The sequence below is a fragment of the Euleptes europaea genome, chromosome 3, assembly GCF_029931775.1.
Source record: "Euleptes europaea isolate rEulEur1 chromosome 3, rEulEur1.hap1, whole genome shotgun sequence".
Lineage (NCBI taxonomy): Eukaryota > Metazoa > Chordata > Lepidosauria > Squamata > Sphaerodactylidae > Euleptes > Euleptes europaea.
In genome coordinates this window covers 71,670,947-71,690,358 of record NC_079314.1, presented here as the reverse complement: position 1 = coordinate 71,690,358, position 19,412 = coordinate 71,670,947, and the positions used below count along the sequence as shown (strand labels likewise).

The following is a 19,412-nucleotide window of genomic DNA, read 5'->3' as shown; positions in this document are numbered from 1 at the left end:
TATATTCACAAGTGGTAATATTGTGACTTCACACAACAGCAACCTGATTGGCTGATCTGTTGAGTTCCAGGACTTGCTTTTGTTCTTTCCCTCCATTTTAGAATTGTTAGTCACATGCCTTGTACTGACCAAGTGAAAAATTACAGCCAATTTACATCTTGGTAGACCACAGTTGAGTATATCTACAGAACTTAGGTATAATAAGGTACTGAAGGATACTAAGAACTTAAAATCCAAGTAGATAATTCACAGTGGGTAGCCGTGTTAGTCTGTCTGCAGTAGTAGAAAAGGGCAAGAGTCCAGTAGCACCTTAAAGACTAACAAAAAATACCAGAAAATATTGTTGTTAGTCTTTAAGGTGCTATTGGACTCTTGCCCTTTTCTGTTAAAATCCAAGTGTTCTTCAATACTTCACAGAAAAATAAGTTATGAAGAACATAGAGTTGTAAGGAATTGTCTTTGTTGTGTTTAAATCACAGATATGTTTCTCTGTCAAGATAACTGAGTTTTAAATGTGATCATTGCTGGGCTTGTTAAAAATAGCCATATTGATGGTAAGATCATTAAATACTATCACAAGATACTAGTAACTTCACCACATTCTCTCTTTAAAACTCAGGTATTGAAGCACTGAACAATGCAGTTTTGTCTTGACATGATTCTTCAATTATCTCTTCGAGTTTACTGTTTGGGAATATTTTATAGTGGGTGAAGAAATGGTGGGCCTTTGTTTATTTAATTTAAAATGTCCTATAAATGCTCTAAATAAAATATAAAAACTTGTTAGATTTGTATGATAAAAAATGTAGTTTTGTATGTTTTCCTAACAAAATAAAGATCAAGTTGTGTTTCTGTCTAAACGGAATTTTTAATTAGAAGTAGTCCTGTTGTAGCTACTTTAATTCAGGAAACAAGCACCAAAATGGTTTAAACTCCTTTGTAACCTTGACAAAAGAAACTACTCTTGATGAGTTAAATTCAGTCACCATGAAGATTGAGAGTAACTTCAAGCAAATGGTTGAAGCAGAATATTTGCTGTTCATGGAATGTGGAAATTCATAGCTCTGACGTCTCTTTCGCCCCATCCCCTTTTCAAGGGAACAAATGTAAAAGGCAGAACACAAAAGTCTGGAGCCTTGGAAAGCTCCTCTCTTTGCTTCCAGGGGTCCCAATGGCCATCCCCTCTGTTCATCTGGGTTGCCTGCCTTGTGCAGCAGCAAATGGCGGCAGAGGTCAGTGCCACAGCTCCCAGCTTCTTCCCCCCATCCCCATGTTCTCAGCCAAATGGCTTCGGACAGGCTGTGTGGGTGCCAAGCTGAGTGACACATGGGAGGGTTCCCAAAAACAACCCTCCCAGCATATAGCTACTGTCTGCAATTGTCTTGGGTGCAGCATGGCATCATGGATTGCAGTGGTGTGGTGGGTTGGAGTAGATCCCTTATGACTGCCGTAAGCACAATGGGGCTCTGATCATTCCTTGGCTGATCGGTCATCCTTCTCCAAGGGCAGCAGAGCATAGAGGACTCCAAAAGGCAGGCTGAGTGGCAAGTTACCTCAGCGAAATCTGCTCCTGCTCAATGTGACCTCTAACATCCTGCTGCCTCCTCCGACTATATGTCGTCCTGCCCCCCACCCAGGGACTCTCCAACAAGCCCCCTAAGAAGGGTGGTGGCAGCCATTGGCAGATAGCCAAGTTGTGGAGCAAAGAGCTTGGCAGCTGTCAGGGCTGCATGGCCCAGTGCCCTCCCGTATGGTGGAGGAACCACATCTTCAGCTGGCCAAATGCCCACTCAATGAGCATGTGTGTCTTGCGGTGGGCTCGGTTGTAGTCTGTGCAATCTGGCAGGTGGTCCTCAGGATATGGTGTCAGCAAATAAGGGAGGAGGGGATATCCCCAGTCACCTAGTATGAATGGAGTGACAGCTGTCAGGATTGGGAAACCTTGCCTGCTGGCCCACCCCCTCCTTCCCCTACTACTGACCCAGCAACCATCCTTTGTTGTCTGGCCATGCAGCCAACAAGCAGTTGAGGCCGAATGCTGCAAAAGTCTGCACATCATGGATACTGCCCAGGAACTTGGCCACAAAGTCCATGAAGATGCCCTGGTAATCACAGGATGCCTGAACGTTCAGGCTGAAGAAGCAAGGGCAGTTTTGATAACCTGCAGCACCTCCTGGGGGGCTATGATGGCAATGTGGGTGCAGTCCCGTGAGACTTCTCTTCCCCTCTGGGAGCCCCCCGGGAGGCCACAACACGCAACCCGCTGATTCAGGTTGTCCTTCTTGAAGAATATAACACTGTAAAACTAATTTCAACTAATTACAAATTAAGTACAGCTGCAAGTCTGTTTCAATGCATTCAGCCTCTTACCATGGTTCTCTCTTACTGCAGTAATATAAAAAATGTTCCCTTAGATAATAAAACTGACAATTAATACATTCCTTTCAGTAGCTATGATGAAGGCTTTCCTTGTCCTTTGTACACAGTAATTCAGTAATTTTACCTTGCCAGTTTGTTGTTAATGGTTGCTTCCAGACGGGGCCATGTTTTATGTCTCTGCTATGGTAACCACAGCAAGCAGCATGGGAGCAGGCGGGAACGGTGTCCACACACAACCATTCCTGTGCTCCTTGGTGCTGCCCCATCCCAGCTCACCCTCATCTCTTTGTTCCATTACACTTGAGCAAAGGCACAGAAATGATGGTTATTTTGCCAGGATTCTACCACCAAGGCTCAGAAACCACCTTTTCCCTTCACCTCCCTTCCTGACTGAGTCATACAGTAATCCTACAGTGCAGCTTGGCAGGGAAAGCAAAAAAGCAGTTTGAATGTCTAAGGAAGGGAAATGGCATGTGGTAGGGAAGATGCCCCCACTATTTTGAAAGCAGAACTTAGTTTTGCCCCCTTTCCATACTGGTGGAGCATCCAGACAGGCACTCCACCCACAGCTGCATTGCTGTTTCCCCTTTAAACCAGATAAGAATAGGACTTTTTCCTGGATTCAGGGGCAAGGCCTCAGGAACATTACAAGTCATGGTCAGAAAATGAGAAGCAACCATTACCTGGCATATAGCAGACACCACTATAAAACAGGAAATCTGACCGACTTTTCTCAATAACTGAATAAGTAGGTCATTTAAATGGAATATCCCAGCAAGAAACTTACTTTACTGTAAAAATTCAAGGACACAAAATTCATACGTACTTCAGTATGACTAGAGAACCAATGTGGTCAATGAATCATCTACCCTAAGGCAAGTAAATTGGACTACTTTTAATACTAGCTTCCCCCTCCTCACTATGAAATTGCCTTATACTGAGTGAACTCATTGGCCTATATACCTCCACAGTCTGCTTTTACAGTCATTTTCCAAGGTCAAAAAGAGTCTTTCCCAACATCTGTTACCTGATATATTTTAACTGGAGATGTCAAAAATTGAAAATGGATATTCTGCATGTCAAAAATCTTCTTTCCTACTAAACCATGACCAATCCCAATAACGCAGCCCCAAGAGTAATAAAGGGGAAGGCTCACAAATAGACTGAAATGCAGATGTATACTTTGTTGCCATTATAATTTCCTTCTGGAGACCCCTTTCTCCTTAGTCTCTGGCTTATTGATGACCCCATTTTCAGGAATTTGTTGGTGAATAAACAAATACTTCATGTCAGTGTACCAATATGTAGACAACACTCCTTTTTATGCCACACATGTCTTTCTGGGATGAAATTGCTTATGTGATGTGTGTGTACAAAATGCCATCAAGTAACAGCTGACTTATGGCGACCCCATAGGGTTTTCAAGGCACATGAGTAAGCAGAGGTGGTTTGCCATTGCCTTTTTTTGCATAGTCTTCCTTGGTGTTCTCCCATCCAAGTACCAATCCTGCTTAGCTTCCAAGATCTGATGATATCGGGCTGTACAATACTATTCCACATCCCCTATGTATGTGATATGTTAGGCTATACAAAACCCTATTGTAAGAGCAAATCTCTCTTTAGCTTGAATGGCTGTGCATTGTATCTGTGGGTTATTTCATGTACTGCTATATCATGTACTGCTATTCTAGGTACTGCTATTGACCTTTAAAGCCCTATATAGCTTTGGACCATCATACTTTAAGGACCGTCTACTCCCATAGGAACCTACCTAGCCTGAGCCAGCATGGCCTTTCTTATGTTCTTATGTTCTTAACCACTGCGGTCATATTCAGGGGCCTTCTTCAGGTGTCTTCAGGTGTCATGAACCAACCACCCTACTTCCCTTGGTTCCCATTTTTAAAAGTGTGTTTGAATGGTGGAGGTCTGTGTGGTACAGAGAACGACCAACATTAAAAATGATTAAAATATTTAAAAAGATGTCCACATGCAGACTGTCAGCACAGCAATAGATTGAACAAGGACTCCAAAAGATACATTTAAACGCATCGTTCCTCTGTCCCTCACTCTGTACATGCCCTAGCCGCTCTTTCTGTAAGGAAGGTCCTTTAACTTAGAAGCTACAACATTCTAAAAACTTCATATTAGCTTGGAGTCTTTGCCCAGGCTGGCAATGGCGGCCTTCAGCAGGAACCCAGGAGTGAGATATTCTTCCTAGATAATGTCAAAGAGAATTTCCTCCTTTACGCCAAGGGGTTTTATTAACTCTGTTTGCCCACCTGCATGTGGGTCAAAAAAGCTTTTTCTGAAATCTCCTGGAAGAGACCTCTAGCATCTTAACCCTCCCAAATCTCTCCCCACCCCACTAAGCATCAGCTTCTAGCTGGAGATGTGAACTAGCCATTTCATTGTCTCCAGCTAAGGAGGTCATTGTGTGCGTGTGTGCCATCAAGTCACAACCAACTTATGATGACCCCATAGAATTTTCAAGGCAAGAGATGTTCAGAGGTGCTTTTGCCACTGCCTGACTCTGCATGGGCTGAGAGAGCTCTGCGAGAACTGTGATTGGCCCAAGGCTACCCAGCAGGCTTCATGTGGAGGAGTGGGGAAACAAACCCGGTTCTCCAGATTAGAGTCCCACCACTTTTAACCACTACACCACCCTGGCACTCTGAGGAGGTTATTAGCATTTCTAAAGAGTTGGGCTGGTTGAGGCTGGAAAGCAATCGACCTGACTCACCCCCCCCCCACCCGCTTTAGGGCAATAGAATACAGCTGAACCTAATAAACAACACATGGGCTCAAAATCTAAATACAATACTCATAATACAAAGAAGTGATTATTACAAAAAACATTAATACATGATGACCAACTGCCAATGGAAAAACAATTGTATTAGATGGGTATTAAAGGCATGCCAACTTCAAATGAGAAAACAATAATAATCACTTCTTTGCATTGTGAGTATTGTAGTTAGATTTTGAGCCCATGTGCTGTTTATTAGGTTCAGCTGTATTCTATTGCCAGCATAGGTTTCCTTTAATCACTAACTTCCAGGTGGTGGCAGAAGATCTCCTGCTATTACATATGATCTCCAGCCAATAGAGATCAGTTCACCTGGAGAAAATGGCTGCTTTGGCAATTGGACTCTATGACATTGACATCCCCTCCCCAAACCCTCCTCTGGCTCTGCCCCAAAAACCTCCCGCCAGTGACGAAGAGGGCCCTGGCAATCCTCCCCCCCCCTGCCTGTTCTCTGCTAAGAGAGAGAAAACCCCTTTATACTAAAGGTGAAGGTTTTGTACAGTCCAAACCTCCAAATAAAACTAATTTCTGGCGTCAGAGCAACATGGCAGTTTGCCATATGGAAGTGGGTCCCATGCCACTGGAACGTTATATTAGAATTTTATATGAAAGTTATATTAGAAACACAGAATTGGGTTACCCAAGTCACCTTTTTAAAAAATGCTTTCTGTAGCATCTCAAACTACTCATTAAGTCCATAACTGAATTAGGATTTGAGACCATCATTTTCAGTCTCTCCTGTGTGTATGTCTGTTAAGTACTTTCATTCAATAGAACAATTTTATAGCTCATGCTACAATAAATAATAGTCCTTAAGGTGCCATAAGACTCTTCTTTTGTTTTTGCTGCAACGAACTAGCATAGGTACCTGACTGGAATAAGGATAGTTGAATGCATGCTGTTTGCAAATGATGTTGCAAGTAGCAATAACCTCATGCCTCCATCTTGTAAAATGTGGACTGGATGATGTTGAATTAGATCAGTGGTTCCCAAAGTGGGCAGTACCGCCCCCTGGGGGGTGGGATTACCTAGAGGGGTACTAAGAGGCAAGGGGGTGGCAGAGAGGTGCCAGAGGTAGGCTCCTTCAACTGGGTTTTCACTTATTTACTATAGATTAAGCTCTGTCACCATGCTGGCAAAACTGGTATCACTGGATCAAGTTCATCAATTTTGTTGAATAAATTAAACTCAAAAGTTTTAATTTGATTTCAAATAGATGTAGGATTAATTGTTACTGTTTTGAATTTTATTGTTATTAACTTTCATGCAAATCACTATTTTGAATAATGCTTTTTACAGGGTAGGGTAGGGGGCACTGGGGATAAGTTTAAGGAACCAAGGAGGTGGTGGCGCAAAAAAGTCTGGGAACCTCTGAGTTGATTCTGCCAGCTAAATTCCACTATCACAGGCAAGACTTTTCCTTTTGCGGGCCTTAAAATGGCTTGCACTTGCAGAAATTTGACATCCATAACTAACAATAAAGTCAGTTGTTAGGCTTGCCAACATCCAGATTGGAAAAATATATAAACTGAGTTGCTTTAGGGAAAGGCTTATTTAGAAATGGCAACTACTCTGGCTCAAAATAAAGAATAATACCACTTTGTGTATACAAATATTTTTTAAGCTGAGTACAATGGTGCTGGATATGTAAAGACAATAAAATGAAATTCTGAAATGTTTCCTTTGTATTATTTTCATACAAATAGCTTTTCAAATAAGTATAAAGATATGGTCAATGTAATAAGTCTTACATTGAGTCAATAAAGCAATAAATCATCATCTTGTTACAAATCTATAGTACAACATATTTGTATACACAAAGTGGTATCATCCAGATTGGGCCTGGAGATCTCTTTGAATTATAACTGATCTCCAGACTACAGAGATTAGTTCCTTTGGAGAACATGGGTGCTTTGGAGGGTAGACTTTATCTCATTACACCCCACTGAGGTCCCTCCCTCCCCTAATCATGCCCTTACCTGACCACACCCCTAAATCTATAGGAGTTTCCCAACCCAAAGCTGGCAACCCTATGACAGTTGTGTACATCTGCTACTCTGGATTGTGGTCTTTGTATGGTATTGTGTGATGTTTTTCTGCATTGTATCACAGACAAGTAAGGATACAGGTATAACTGAAGGATGGCTGTTAATACTCTATCAACCCTATTTGGGCCCACTTTTAGGTTCACACAACTACCGGTCTTTAAAGTACAATTGAGGACTTCTCTTTGTTGTTACCTGCTATGACTGTGACTGTTTATTATTTATTTTTAGCGGGGCTGGGTAAGAGAAACACAATCTCCTACACAGAGTGAAAACATGTGAATCCCAGGTACCCTTAAGACTTGCTCAGTTGTTATGAGCCCACGTGGCAGCTTTCCTCAGTGCAACCCTCCTGATTGTTTCCAACTCCTTCGGGTACATTCTGTTGTTGCCTCCTTGTGGATTTTCAAATATTATTGAATAATCTTCCAGAGGAAATTAAGATGATTTTCACCCCTCTTGCCTTTTCAGAGGTATCATAAAACAAATACTTGTCTCCTTAGGATAATTGCTTTATGGGTATCTTGAATTATAATTCCCCCCCCCCATGCTTGTTTTATTTTTTATTTTATTTATTTTTTGTTTTTAGAATTATGTTTAAATACTGTTTTTATGTGCCATGGATCCCAGTTATTTAGGATAACGGTAGGTTTCTAAATATTTTAAATGTAAACATATATATTATTATTTAACAGTAATATGCAAACAAAACTGCATTAAAAGGTTTAGAAAAAAAATGTAGAATGGAACTAAAATAAAATCTAACTTTTACACTTTAAGCAAATCATAAAGTAACTAATAAGGTAACTTTGTGCAAATCATAAAGTAACTAATGCAAATCATAACAGTAACTTTACATTTTTCAAAAGCCTGTTGAGGTTTATAACCATTAAGGTTGCTACTGTTTAGGTAACAAAAACCCCTTTCTGCCCCCAGCATTATCAGCGGGGTCACTTTATAAGAAATTGAAACGTAGAAAGCCTATGAGGTTGTGTCTTGTGGGTTTTACGTAGTGGTTAGATGATTCTCAGAAGCGATAATGGAAATTAAGAGAATTGCTGATGTCATTTAACATCATTAACTACCACGAACAAGATGATAATAGGTATATATTAGAGAGCCCTCTGTTCCATCATAGCACAGCCAAAAACTTCAAGCAGGTAATATGTTCATTCTTTTGTATCTATGTTATATATGATGTGTAATTTTATAAATATGTTACTTTTGTAATGTGTTTTTTAATTGGGTGATATCTTTTGTTTCTTGAAGATTCAAAGACTATAACCAAGCCTTGGCTGAAATTACTGCCTTTTATTGGGAACCATGAATTCTCTGCAGAATTGGAAGAAAGGTTTCCTATGGATGGTTTGCTTGTGTTTCCTACCTCTCTTGTTCCTTGCAAGCCCTTTGCCCCTGAAGGAAAAAGATGCTCTTGCTAATCATTCTTGCAGGCTCAGAAAAACCAACTTCCAGCGATTCTATATCAGGAACCAGACATACACCTTGGCCAGAATGGTAAAACCAATAGGCTTAGGTTATGCAATGCACTCATATCTGCATGAATTCTCTTCCATGTATTTGCTTTCTGCCATTCTTCTTTTGTTAAGAAAAACTAATCTGTGCTATAATATCTGAACTATAATAGTGACTACAGAGGCAGGTGCGCTTACCATATATTTGGCATACATGTGTAACTGTGGGCAATCACAACCCATTGGTTGGATATGAAGTAGTAACCCACAAGTAGCACATCTTTTAAATAATTTGGTGTATATAATCCATTCACTGTCTCTCCCCACACACTATACATCTTGAGAGTTTGGAATTTGTTTGATGGTGTTCAAAATTAGTTGGTATGAACCAACTAGATTTTCCCAGAGATTACTCCTGGTGGTCCTGTCATTCTGGAAGTTTCAAACTTTTTCTGTAACATCTATGACTTTTCCTGTTATTGCCCCAGTTCTTTGGAATAGTCTACCATGAAATGTCAATAAGATCTGCTCTCTGTCCATTTTTTTCAGAGAGTGTATAAAACAGCTCTGTTTCAAAGGTCTTTTCGTTAGTTACTAGCTTATGTTTTTAGAATGTGGAGTAATTTTGGTATGCATTCTGGGCAATTACAATTACTGTTTTGTTTTATAGATTGGCATGCTAATGATTTAATGTTATTCATTGTAAACTGCTTTGATCTTTTTGAATATGCAGGATAATTTTAAATTTAAAAATACTTATGTTTTTCAAACAAATCCATTAGAAGGAGACTCCTCAGTCTTCTTGCCTTGGTGGGTTACACTCACAGCCTGAACACTTAATTTCTTCCCATGTCTCCTTTTCTATATTCTAACAAAATTCTACAGTAGTCAGTCCAATTCTTAATGTGGAATTAAAGAATCTACTAGGGTCGCTGCCAGAGGATGTAGTGATAGCCACAGGCATAAACAGCTACAAAAGGAGATTAGACAGATTCATGGAGGACACGTCTATTAGTGGCTACTAGACAGTGAACGTCTGATTACCAGTGCCAGGAAGAAACATCAGGGGAATGCCTTGGCCCCTATGCCATGTTTTTGGACTTCAAGACGAACTGGTTGGCCACTGTGTGAAACAGGATGCTGGTCTAGATGGACCGCTGGTCTGATCCCACATGGCTCTTCTTATATTCTTAGAGTCAATCTGCAATAATGTTCAATGTCTAAAAAATACAGGCTCATATTTCTGCAAGATCAGTCATTTTCTTCTTTTTTTTAAAGGCAAGACTTGCTGACAATGACACAGATAACAGGTTTGTGGGGCAGCATCTGTACATTAGAATCAAGGTGAGCTTCCTACTTTCCACATGCAAATACAGTATTCTTTTTATTCTCTCTTTCTAAAAGTTGCCTGTTTTCTTCTTGCTCAGTTTATGTTCCTTATCTTGTTTTGCAGGAGAAAAACCACTGCTACCTAATGAAGAGAGTAACAGAGATTGTGGTGGAAAATGTCCTCTCTGAGCTAAAGAACCAGTATCCCATGGCTGAAGAAGTGGCAAATTTCCTGGGCTGTTTGCATAAGGAGTTGAGCAATTGTGTAAGCATGAAATAGAACTGTTATTCCTCTCTGATATCCACTCCCTGTCCTTGTTTATCTTGAAATCTCACCTCTTCAATCCACATCTTTGCTTTTTTTCTCAGTGGGTTTCTAGTTTGTAAGCATGGCTGGTTCTTAGCAAGATCCTGTAGCCAAGATATCAAATCACTACTTCTGATAACAAAGGAAACCTCAAATCAAGACAATCCATGCTTCTGAAGTGAAGTGCAAGTCAAGAGAAAGGCGTGAAATGAAAAACCACATTGTTATGTATTGTATTCTTTCTTTTCAGAAACCATTGGGACATAAAGTACATATTGAAAGTAATATAGAAAAAATGAAAGACAAGATGAAACAGGTATATTAAAAATCTGTATATACAAATATTAACAAGACTGAAATAGAGCACTGTTTCAAACGTTTAAGTAAAGTTATGCAGTTCTATCTTTACAAGCTGTATGTCATCAAAATACATGCACAGAAAAAACCTTTTAAAAGGTTTTTCTGTTACTTACCATTTTAACAATTCAGTATCACACAGTTTTAATGGACTTTCTGGGCAATGTTGTTAATAACACAGTTTATTCCAGTCTTTTCTGTGTTATTTTTTCTAGCTTTTGGGAGGTATTTTCTTCATTTAAAATACATTTAGGCAGTCAAAGCATTACAGATGTTTCTAAATTTTCCTTCCTATAATTTATTTTCAACATACTTCATTTTTTCCTCAGCTCAGCCTATTCTCTTCTGGAATTTAGAAATCAGTTTTTGCTTTTTGGGGACGGTGGTGCTTAAGTACTTAACTATATAGACAGATGAAGCCCTAGTTCATATTTTATTCTTTAAGATTTTTATCTTACAATCATGCTACTATGATCACAAATGACAAAATAAAGGAATTCTGACCAGTAACTTTGCTGGCTATGTAATGAATAGCGGTACTTCCCCCCCCACAATTCCCTCAAGGGAACAATAATTATTACCCATTGGTTTTTAAGTGCCTAAAGAAAACAGAAAGCAATTAATTAAGTTTAAAGTAGCAGAAGTAGATGAGTGAAAATATTGCTGAAGAGGATTTACTTCAAAGTAGATACACAGAAAGCTCTGGCAACATATTTTTATATACGTTACTATTGCCATATGAAGCCTGCTTGCAGTTGAATGCAGAAAAGGGATTTTCCACAAAAAGCTCCTAGAATAGAGCTATGCATAATTAGATCACAAAAATAATTTATTGCTAGTTGGCTGTGCAGTATCAACTACCGTTAATTATTTCAGAACTTTTCAGTCAATACAGAACATTATTCTTTAGACTAGCCATATAAGAAATTTCTAAACAACCATTGACACTCTTTATAGAAAGAGGCTTGGTATATGACATCCCTGCGTAGTGAACATGGGGAAGAAACAACCCCCACCCCCCACAAAGAGAGCCACATCAATAACAGATTTGTTCTTTTTATGTTAGGCTTGCATGTAGCCCAATTTTTTAAGGATGAAAGTGCAATCCATGCATGCAATCCCTTCTTTTTGCTGAGGTGGGATCTTTCTTTAAAAAACAAGCTTATCAGTCAACTGACTGCTTCAAATGTAAAGGGAGAAGTTAGTGCTTAATTTTGTAGGGTAAGCAGAACCCTGATTTTCTCCAGAGTGCATGGATTCCGGAAACAACTGTGCAAACTATAAAGGAAGTAATTAATCCTTACTGGTCTTTAAGAAACTCTACCTGAAAATGAGCAGGCTGGACTGACAATACTATGGAGACAGTGTTTAGTTTAGCAAGCATTCGCTCAGTGGGTTTATAAGTCTCATACCTAGTAGGTGAAATGTCAGAGTTATTTAGAGTTTGTCACTGAGGCTTATAGATGGCATCTTGATTAGTACAGCTTAGCAAGACCATGCCTGAACAGGAGTTGATCCCATTTCTTGCACTCATTCTATGGATTTTGCAGCCAATGTTTTTTTTTTTTTTAATAGATAGTAAGACCCATGGCATGTTAGAGGCTGAATTGTAACCTTTTGCCACAATTATTAGTTATGAACAACCCCCCAGAAAGTTATCCTGCTCTATCTCCCTGGAAATGAGTGGAAGCTACAAGACAACACCACTCTGTGATGCAGGTTGCTACCCCTCAATGCTCCTGCATGTCTCCCATCCATTTTAATATGGCTTATGCAGAAGAATTTCCTAGGGGGGTGTGCTCATAATATTTAGGACACTATTTTCTGCTGTGTTTTTAAAGCTGCGAAACAAGGATGCTTTCTGGATTCTTCTTTCTACCAAGTAGCTTATTTTTGCTTTGATTTTATAGCTAGGAGAAAATGGAAAGAACAAAGCAGTTGGGGAACTTGATTTGCTATTTGATTATCTGGAAAATGCATGCACGGAAGGAATTAGCACCAGCAAGAGAAGCAACCAGAACTGAATGGATTGTCAGAACTACTGGAACTTCCTTCAAACTACGGCCGTTATGGGGAAAGTACCACTGTCTCTTTGGTATTTAAGCTTTAAAGAGAACATGCACACATCCTTTTGCTTAGCGAAGGGCTCAAGAACTTTTTTTTATACTACAGATGATAAAACAATTTAGGCTACAATTCTCAAATCACCTTATCTGGAGTGGGGGATTTGAGTGGAACACCTCTTTAATGAATGTGCGACAAATGCATTTATTTGAAAGTAAGTGTCAGTTCAGATGTGCAGCTTCTCCCTCTGGGATCATCCATAAAATGTACAGAATAAATCCTTCCTTGTCATTCTGACAAAGGAAGGGTTTAGATTGGTTCTTGTAGGTTATCCGGGCTGTGTAACCGTGGTCTTGGAATTTTCTTTCCTGACGTTTCGCCAGCAACTGTGGCAGGCATCTTCAGAGTAGTAACACTGAAGGACAGGGTTTAGAGTTGATTAAAATGAGGGAAAGTATGACAGGGGAGTGAGGTGGGGAAAAGATGGATGAAGAAGGTCTTGCAGACTGGGGCAGCTGAACCTTCAGCACTGCTAGGCTTGCATGGAGATACTGTTTGTGTGAAATGATGCCTCTACCTCCATTCCTGTGACAACAATAGAAATCCTGTAATCACAGGAATTGGGGTGTTTCAGATAAACTACATGGCCCATTCAAACAAGGCCTCCATATGAACCTGAGAGCCCTGCATTGACCTGGGTGGCATATATAGGACCCACCACCGAACAAGCTGAAAGTAGCATCAGCTTCAGTGGAACTTACCTCCAAGTAAATGAGTTTAGCAAAAGGATGCCAAGTCTGAATTATGTGACCAAAAAGGGGCGCAATTCCCCCAGTAGAATAGTAGCCCATTGGCTATGCAGAGCAGAGGATTTTCTCATAACAATGCAATGATATATGTTCAAAGTTACAAGATATCAAGAGGAACATGGAAGCAAGTTTTGCTGCTTCTCTGTTGTCTTGCCTCCCAGATAACAACTAACTATATTATGTTATTTTAGAAAACATTTTAGCCAGTGCTACTATTTAGTGGTAATTTATTTAAACTAATTGTTTATATTGTGTTCATAACTTATATCAGTAAAGATTTATTTATAAAACCTATTCTAGCCGGCGTTTGTTATTTAAATTAAGGATGGTTTTACTGTTGTAATAATTTGTTTGCTAAACTTGATGCGGCCTACAGTTTATTTATTACAATAAATATGTTTTAAAATATATCCCGTTTCACATGTTTTCGTATTCATCAAAAAATAAACTCAAAAATTTCATCACATGTAAAAGCTATATAGGGCAATATTAGTATGGCAGTAATCAAATCATGTCCACCAGCCTCTTGTTGCCATCTTACTCTGTATTTTCTGCTTTGCCATGTCTTTCAGTTAGAGTTGTGACTTTTGGCTCCACATTTTCTTGGTATCAGCTCTGAAAACACTGTAACCAGAGGTGTGTGCCCCCCCCCCCCCGAATTAAAGGTGAAGGCCCTAGGAACTAGGGTTGCCAGCTCCAGGTTGGGAAATACCTGGGAATTTTGGGGGTAGAGTCTGAGGAGGACAGGGTTTGGAGAGGGGAGGGACTTCAATGCCAGAGACTCCAAATGCCAAAGTGGCCATTTTCTCCAGGGGAACTGATTTATATCACCTGGAGATCAGTTGTAATAGCGGGAGATCTCCAGCTACCACCTGGAGGTTGGCAACCCTACTAGGAACCACACACGCAGTCAGAATGCATGCTACATTGAGGGTTGCCAAATCCATAGCTGGAAATTCCTGGAGATTTAGGGGTGGTGCCTAGGGAAGTTGGGGAGTTTTTTGGGGGAAGGGGGAGAGCTTCGAGAGGATTTTAGAGTTGCCAAAGCCAACTTCAGAAATTCTTGGAGATTTGGTGGTGGTGCCTGGGGACAGCAGGGTTGGGGGCGCAGCTGAGCGGGTATGCAACCTCACAGAGTCCAAAGCTGCCATTTCTTCCAGGGGAGCTGCTCTCTGTAGTCTTTAAGTTGGAAATGGGCAACCTTAATGATGTGTGGAAATAAAAAAAAAATGGCTGCCATTGGGGATGGAAGGGGAAGCAAAAGCTCCATAGGGAAGGCACCCTTGTTGACACTGGGGGAGGGATGAAAAGGAAAGTGATTTGCAAAGAAAGTCATGCTTTCCTTCCTCCAGATATACTTCCCAGTGGCAAATGGGAGACTGCCTTTCAATGATTCAGGACCACTGGGGCAATCACTGATGTCCTAAGAAGAGGCCATCATTCTAGTCAGCAATGGTCCTCTTAAGCCAGAATGTTTGGCTTCAGGAGATAACTGACCATGCCAAACACTGATATCAAGCTTGGGGAGCAGTTTAGTTAAGGAAATATTTAAGGGTTTCTTTGCTTGTAAGCCTGGCTCTGTGTTTCAAAAGAGCAAGAGGAACTATGTCTCAGCAGAATCTGGTTAAAAACATAACAGCCTTTGCCGGATGAGACCAAGTGTCCTTCAGGTCTAGCATGCCATTTGTTGCAGAGCTGGATGGGAAACAAGAGCTTATAAAACATGGCAGACCCACAACTGATAAATGTCATCACACAATTATAAACATTGACAATGTTTAACGCATCATCATAAACATCCCTCTAAATATATTAACAACATACCAAAATACATACAAAAAAGTACATACTATAGGTCACATTCTTCTAACAATGGCACCTTCCTTCTCAAGCAGAAGAGCCTCTTGCCTCTGAGGAAGGAACCTTGTGCCACAGGAGGGAGCCATTAGTAGACTGGAACCACAGTATCCAACTATATAGTTTCCAAGTACATTCCCATTTCAAACTATTCTCCTTCTATCACTTGTAAAAAGACCATACTTCCAAACAAGATTAATTTGCAGAGGCAATCTTATAACTAGATTAATTAAGTCAGGTTTAAGGTCTAAAACCTCTCCACTTCAGAAAAAGAAGGCTGAAGGACTGAGGGGGCATAATATTCAGGCAAGCTCCACCACCTCCCACTATAGAAAAGAGATTGTATTGGGGAGGAACTGAATACATCTGAGTCAACAATGATCCCTGCCTGAATGCTAAGACTGCAAACTGCATATGAGCAGAATGCTTTTCTGTCACTACACAGCAGCCATACCTACCTGCTATTAAGAAATAACACTAAGGCTAGAGGGAGCAATTTCAGGTAGGTGTAATTTAGGAATCCTCCATTTAAAGATTAAAGCATTCGTTAATTGCCACCTCTTCCACCACTCACCTTTCCCAGCACAGTTCTGAACCCTACCTCTGTGCATTATGCCTGGCAACATCTCTTGAGCAGATACTTTAATTAAACCAGTTTAGGATTTCTAGCCTGTTTATAAGCAAATCCCCTTTTCCTGGATAGCTGATGGTGTGCCATACTGCATATATATGGGTTCTTCTAAGACTTATGTGCATGCTTACTTGTGATGACTACTGCATGTGCAATTTGGGAATAGGAGGCAATAATCTGACACTAATAGCTCAACTAAATTTTACATTTATCACATAGTTAATTTCAATTTTTTTTATAGACAGCCCATTTCTTCAAAGTCTTATAACTGTGTCTATAATCAGTTTTCACTTGTTAAAGGTGTAGTGGGGTGGCACCTTGTGTACTGGGGTGGCATTTTACATACAATGGTCTTGATACACATGCTCATGTTTTGTGTGAAAAGGGCAACACAAGTATATTCCATCTTTGGTACATGCAAGTCAAAAACCTAAAAATATCACATTTCAAATTGTGTATACTGAAGCAGGAGCATATGCTCATTGCCCTGTTAATACAAAACAAAACAAAGACTATGCATATTGAGAGGATGGCATGCGGTGAACTCACCTGATGCATGAGGCAAGAGCACCAACATCATAAAGATTACAGTTACCATGTCGTACATACTTAGTAGTATGTGGAAGTACTGCTGTTGAAATTGCTATTCAATATGATATTATCAGCTCCCACCCCATGACAACACTGGGTCCTTGTCCATGGCATCATTAGACCTTGTCCAATGAGTCTCAGAATTTAAGATGGTGGGCATTTGGCAACCCTCTCCTCTCTCCTCAGTGTACTTATGTCCCTTCACCATAACATTTCAGAGCATCCAGCTCCTCTTCCGTCCTGACATCTGTGGATAGAGAATGGCCAGCTAAAGATGGAAACTTTCTCAGTCATTTCTGCCAACCCCAAACTCTAGGTAATTTCTTAGAGCTAACGTAACTATTTGTCTACTGTCAGGAGTGATGACATGAAATAAATTTGAAATTCAAGACTCATTAACATGCCTAGACATGTGGAACTTGTCTTACTGGCAATGGAACATATTGCTGTTGACAAACTATGTTCATTACCTATAACACAAGCCTCTATTCTGTTGTAGCTCTGGGGTTTTGACTAGCATTACTACAGTGGTTAATGTAAGATTAGGATGTCTCAGTGTTGTCATGCTCATAACGAAAGAGGTGTCAGTACATCTGAAACTGTATAGAATGTGTGTGACAGTGTGTGGTGAGCGATGAACTGTTGCATCAGTAGCTTTGAAAGTACCTTGCAAACTAGTGCATTCTAACAGTTGCTTTCTGGTACTTGAAGTCATGTGGTGTAGTGGTTACAGTGACAGACCAGGATTTGGGATACCTGGGTTTGAATCTCCATTCACCCAGGAAGCTTGATGGGTGACCTGGAACCAGTCATTCTCTCTGCCAGACTCACCTACCTCTCAGGGTTGTCATGATGATAAAACAGAAGAGGAAAAACTATGCCTGCTGCCATGAACTCTTTGGAGGAGCCTTTTCTCAGCACTACAGCACAAACTGGAAGGCATTGAGCAAGACAGCACTCAGTGCCCTGGAGCTCAGGAATCGATTCCAGGCCCTTGCGATGGCAAGACAGAAACACTGGCAGAGGAAGAACCACAAAGACAAGCAAGACCAAGTGAAGGGGGCATGGGGATACGAAGAAATGGCATTGGAAGGAAAAGGAAAGTGTTGGTCATTAGTGACTCTCTGCTGAGGAACATCAAGTCCAGGCCTGACCCCCTAGCCTGAGAGGTGCAGCATTAATGCTGACTATGAAGTTCTTGGGAGGAAGCTGAAGGGAATGCAGGGTTGTCAGGTCCCTCTTCAAAATCGGCAGGAGGTTTTTGGGGTGGAGCCTGAGGAGGGCGGGGTTTGTGGAGGGGAGGGACTTCAATGCCATAGAGTCCAATTGCCAAAGAGGCCATTTTCTCCAGGTGAACTGTTCTCTATCAGCTGGAGATCAGTTGTAATAGCAGGAGATCTCCTGCTACTACCTGGTGGTTGGCAACCCTAAGGGAACGGGGGCACAGGTGGTGTTCTCTTCAATCCTTCCCATCAGAGGAAGAGGACCAGTGTTGGACCACTGTTTTAGACTGCCCTAGTCTTCCAGGCACGAACAGAGAAAAAAGAAGTTGTTGTTCCTGCAATTCCACACAGGAAAACAGCCCGAGTTATCAAACTGTGCTCCTCTTTAAAATTATGCTGCCTCCTTATTCTGATGCCTAGCATTAAGGCTACAACATCTTGTCATCTTTTCCTTTCCCTTCACTATTAGTTATCCTGTATTCCTCCCCTCCCCCCTGCATTAATGGAAAGCAGCTGTGGGGGCAATTTGCAGTGGGAAAATTGTGGGTGGGGACATGGTTAGAAAGTCTGTCCCTGTTGTTACACCCAAAGTTTCTGGGAGCAGGGAATGCACATGTGTGGCCTTTATATGTGTACTTCCCAGCCTGGTGTGGGATCTCAAATCTGTATATACAATCTGCATATAGCTTTGGGGTGATGTTTGGGGAGATATAGGAAAGTATGAGACAAGAAGAAACAACTTAATGGAACCAAAGTTTATCTTTATTTAATATAGTGAAGGAAAAAGAGACATTACAGAAGCACAGCGCACTGCAATACCACATCTTACCTTCTGCTGAGTTGAGGGGGAAATATAAGAAAACACCCTATGAACAGAGACTATGTGCCTGCTCACAAAGAGAGATTGAATCAAATGAGCACATATTATTGGAGTGTGCTTTATACAACAAAATCCGCAGTGAAACCACAGGGCCATTGTTGTAAGGATTTCCAGGGAGATCTAATAAAATCAGAATTGAATATCTTCTCTCGGATAAAAACCATCAAGCCACAAGAAGGGTTGCCAGGTTTTGCGTCCAGGCCTATAACCTTAATAATAAAAAAAAAACATGAGAAGTGATCTTAAACTAAAGAGAGGTATAGATTTCAAGTCCTTGAGGTGATTTTATTTTTAGTATTCGTCAAACACATTACATTTATCTGTATTCGTGGTTGATGTGTTCCATGATTATTTTTATAATGTTCCCATATTTGTACTTTTGCTGAATTTGCTGGCTGTGGACCATAATAAATACTTTGAAGTGATGTAGTGCATTATGATACGATCTGGTGAATAACAGGAAAAGCAAGCAAATACAGACATCTTTTTTTAAAAAATATTTTTTTATTGAGTTTTAATGGGATACAGAAAATAAAAAGGGGAAAGGGGAAAAAAGGACATCTGAGAATTCAGTGGCAAGCAATTCTCAGCATTTTGAGATTGGACAGAGCCCTTATGACATCCATTTTATTGTTGCATTCACTACCTGTTCTCAAAATGCC

The 19,412-nt window shown here is 40.5% G+C and overlaps 1 protein-coding gene across 1 annotated transcript; it reads left to right on the top strand.

The window, feature by feature from the left end:
- The first annotated feature begins 8,544 nt into the window (after positions 1–8,544).
- IL22 (interleukin 22) lies at positions 8,545–12,719 on the top strand. Its single transcript, XM_056846504.1, has 5 exons — positions 8,545–8,745; positions 9,981–10,046; positions 10,156–10,296; positions 10,589–10,654; positions 12,606–12,719. Exons 1-5 carry the CDS (start codon positions 8,554–8,556, stop codon positions 12,717–12,719), a joined length of 579 nt encoding a protein of 192 aa, XP_056702482.1. The 5' UTR covers positions 8,545–8,553.
- Positions 12,720–19,412: the final 6,693 nt, after the last annotated feature.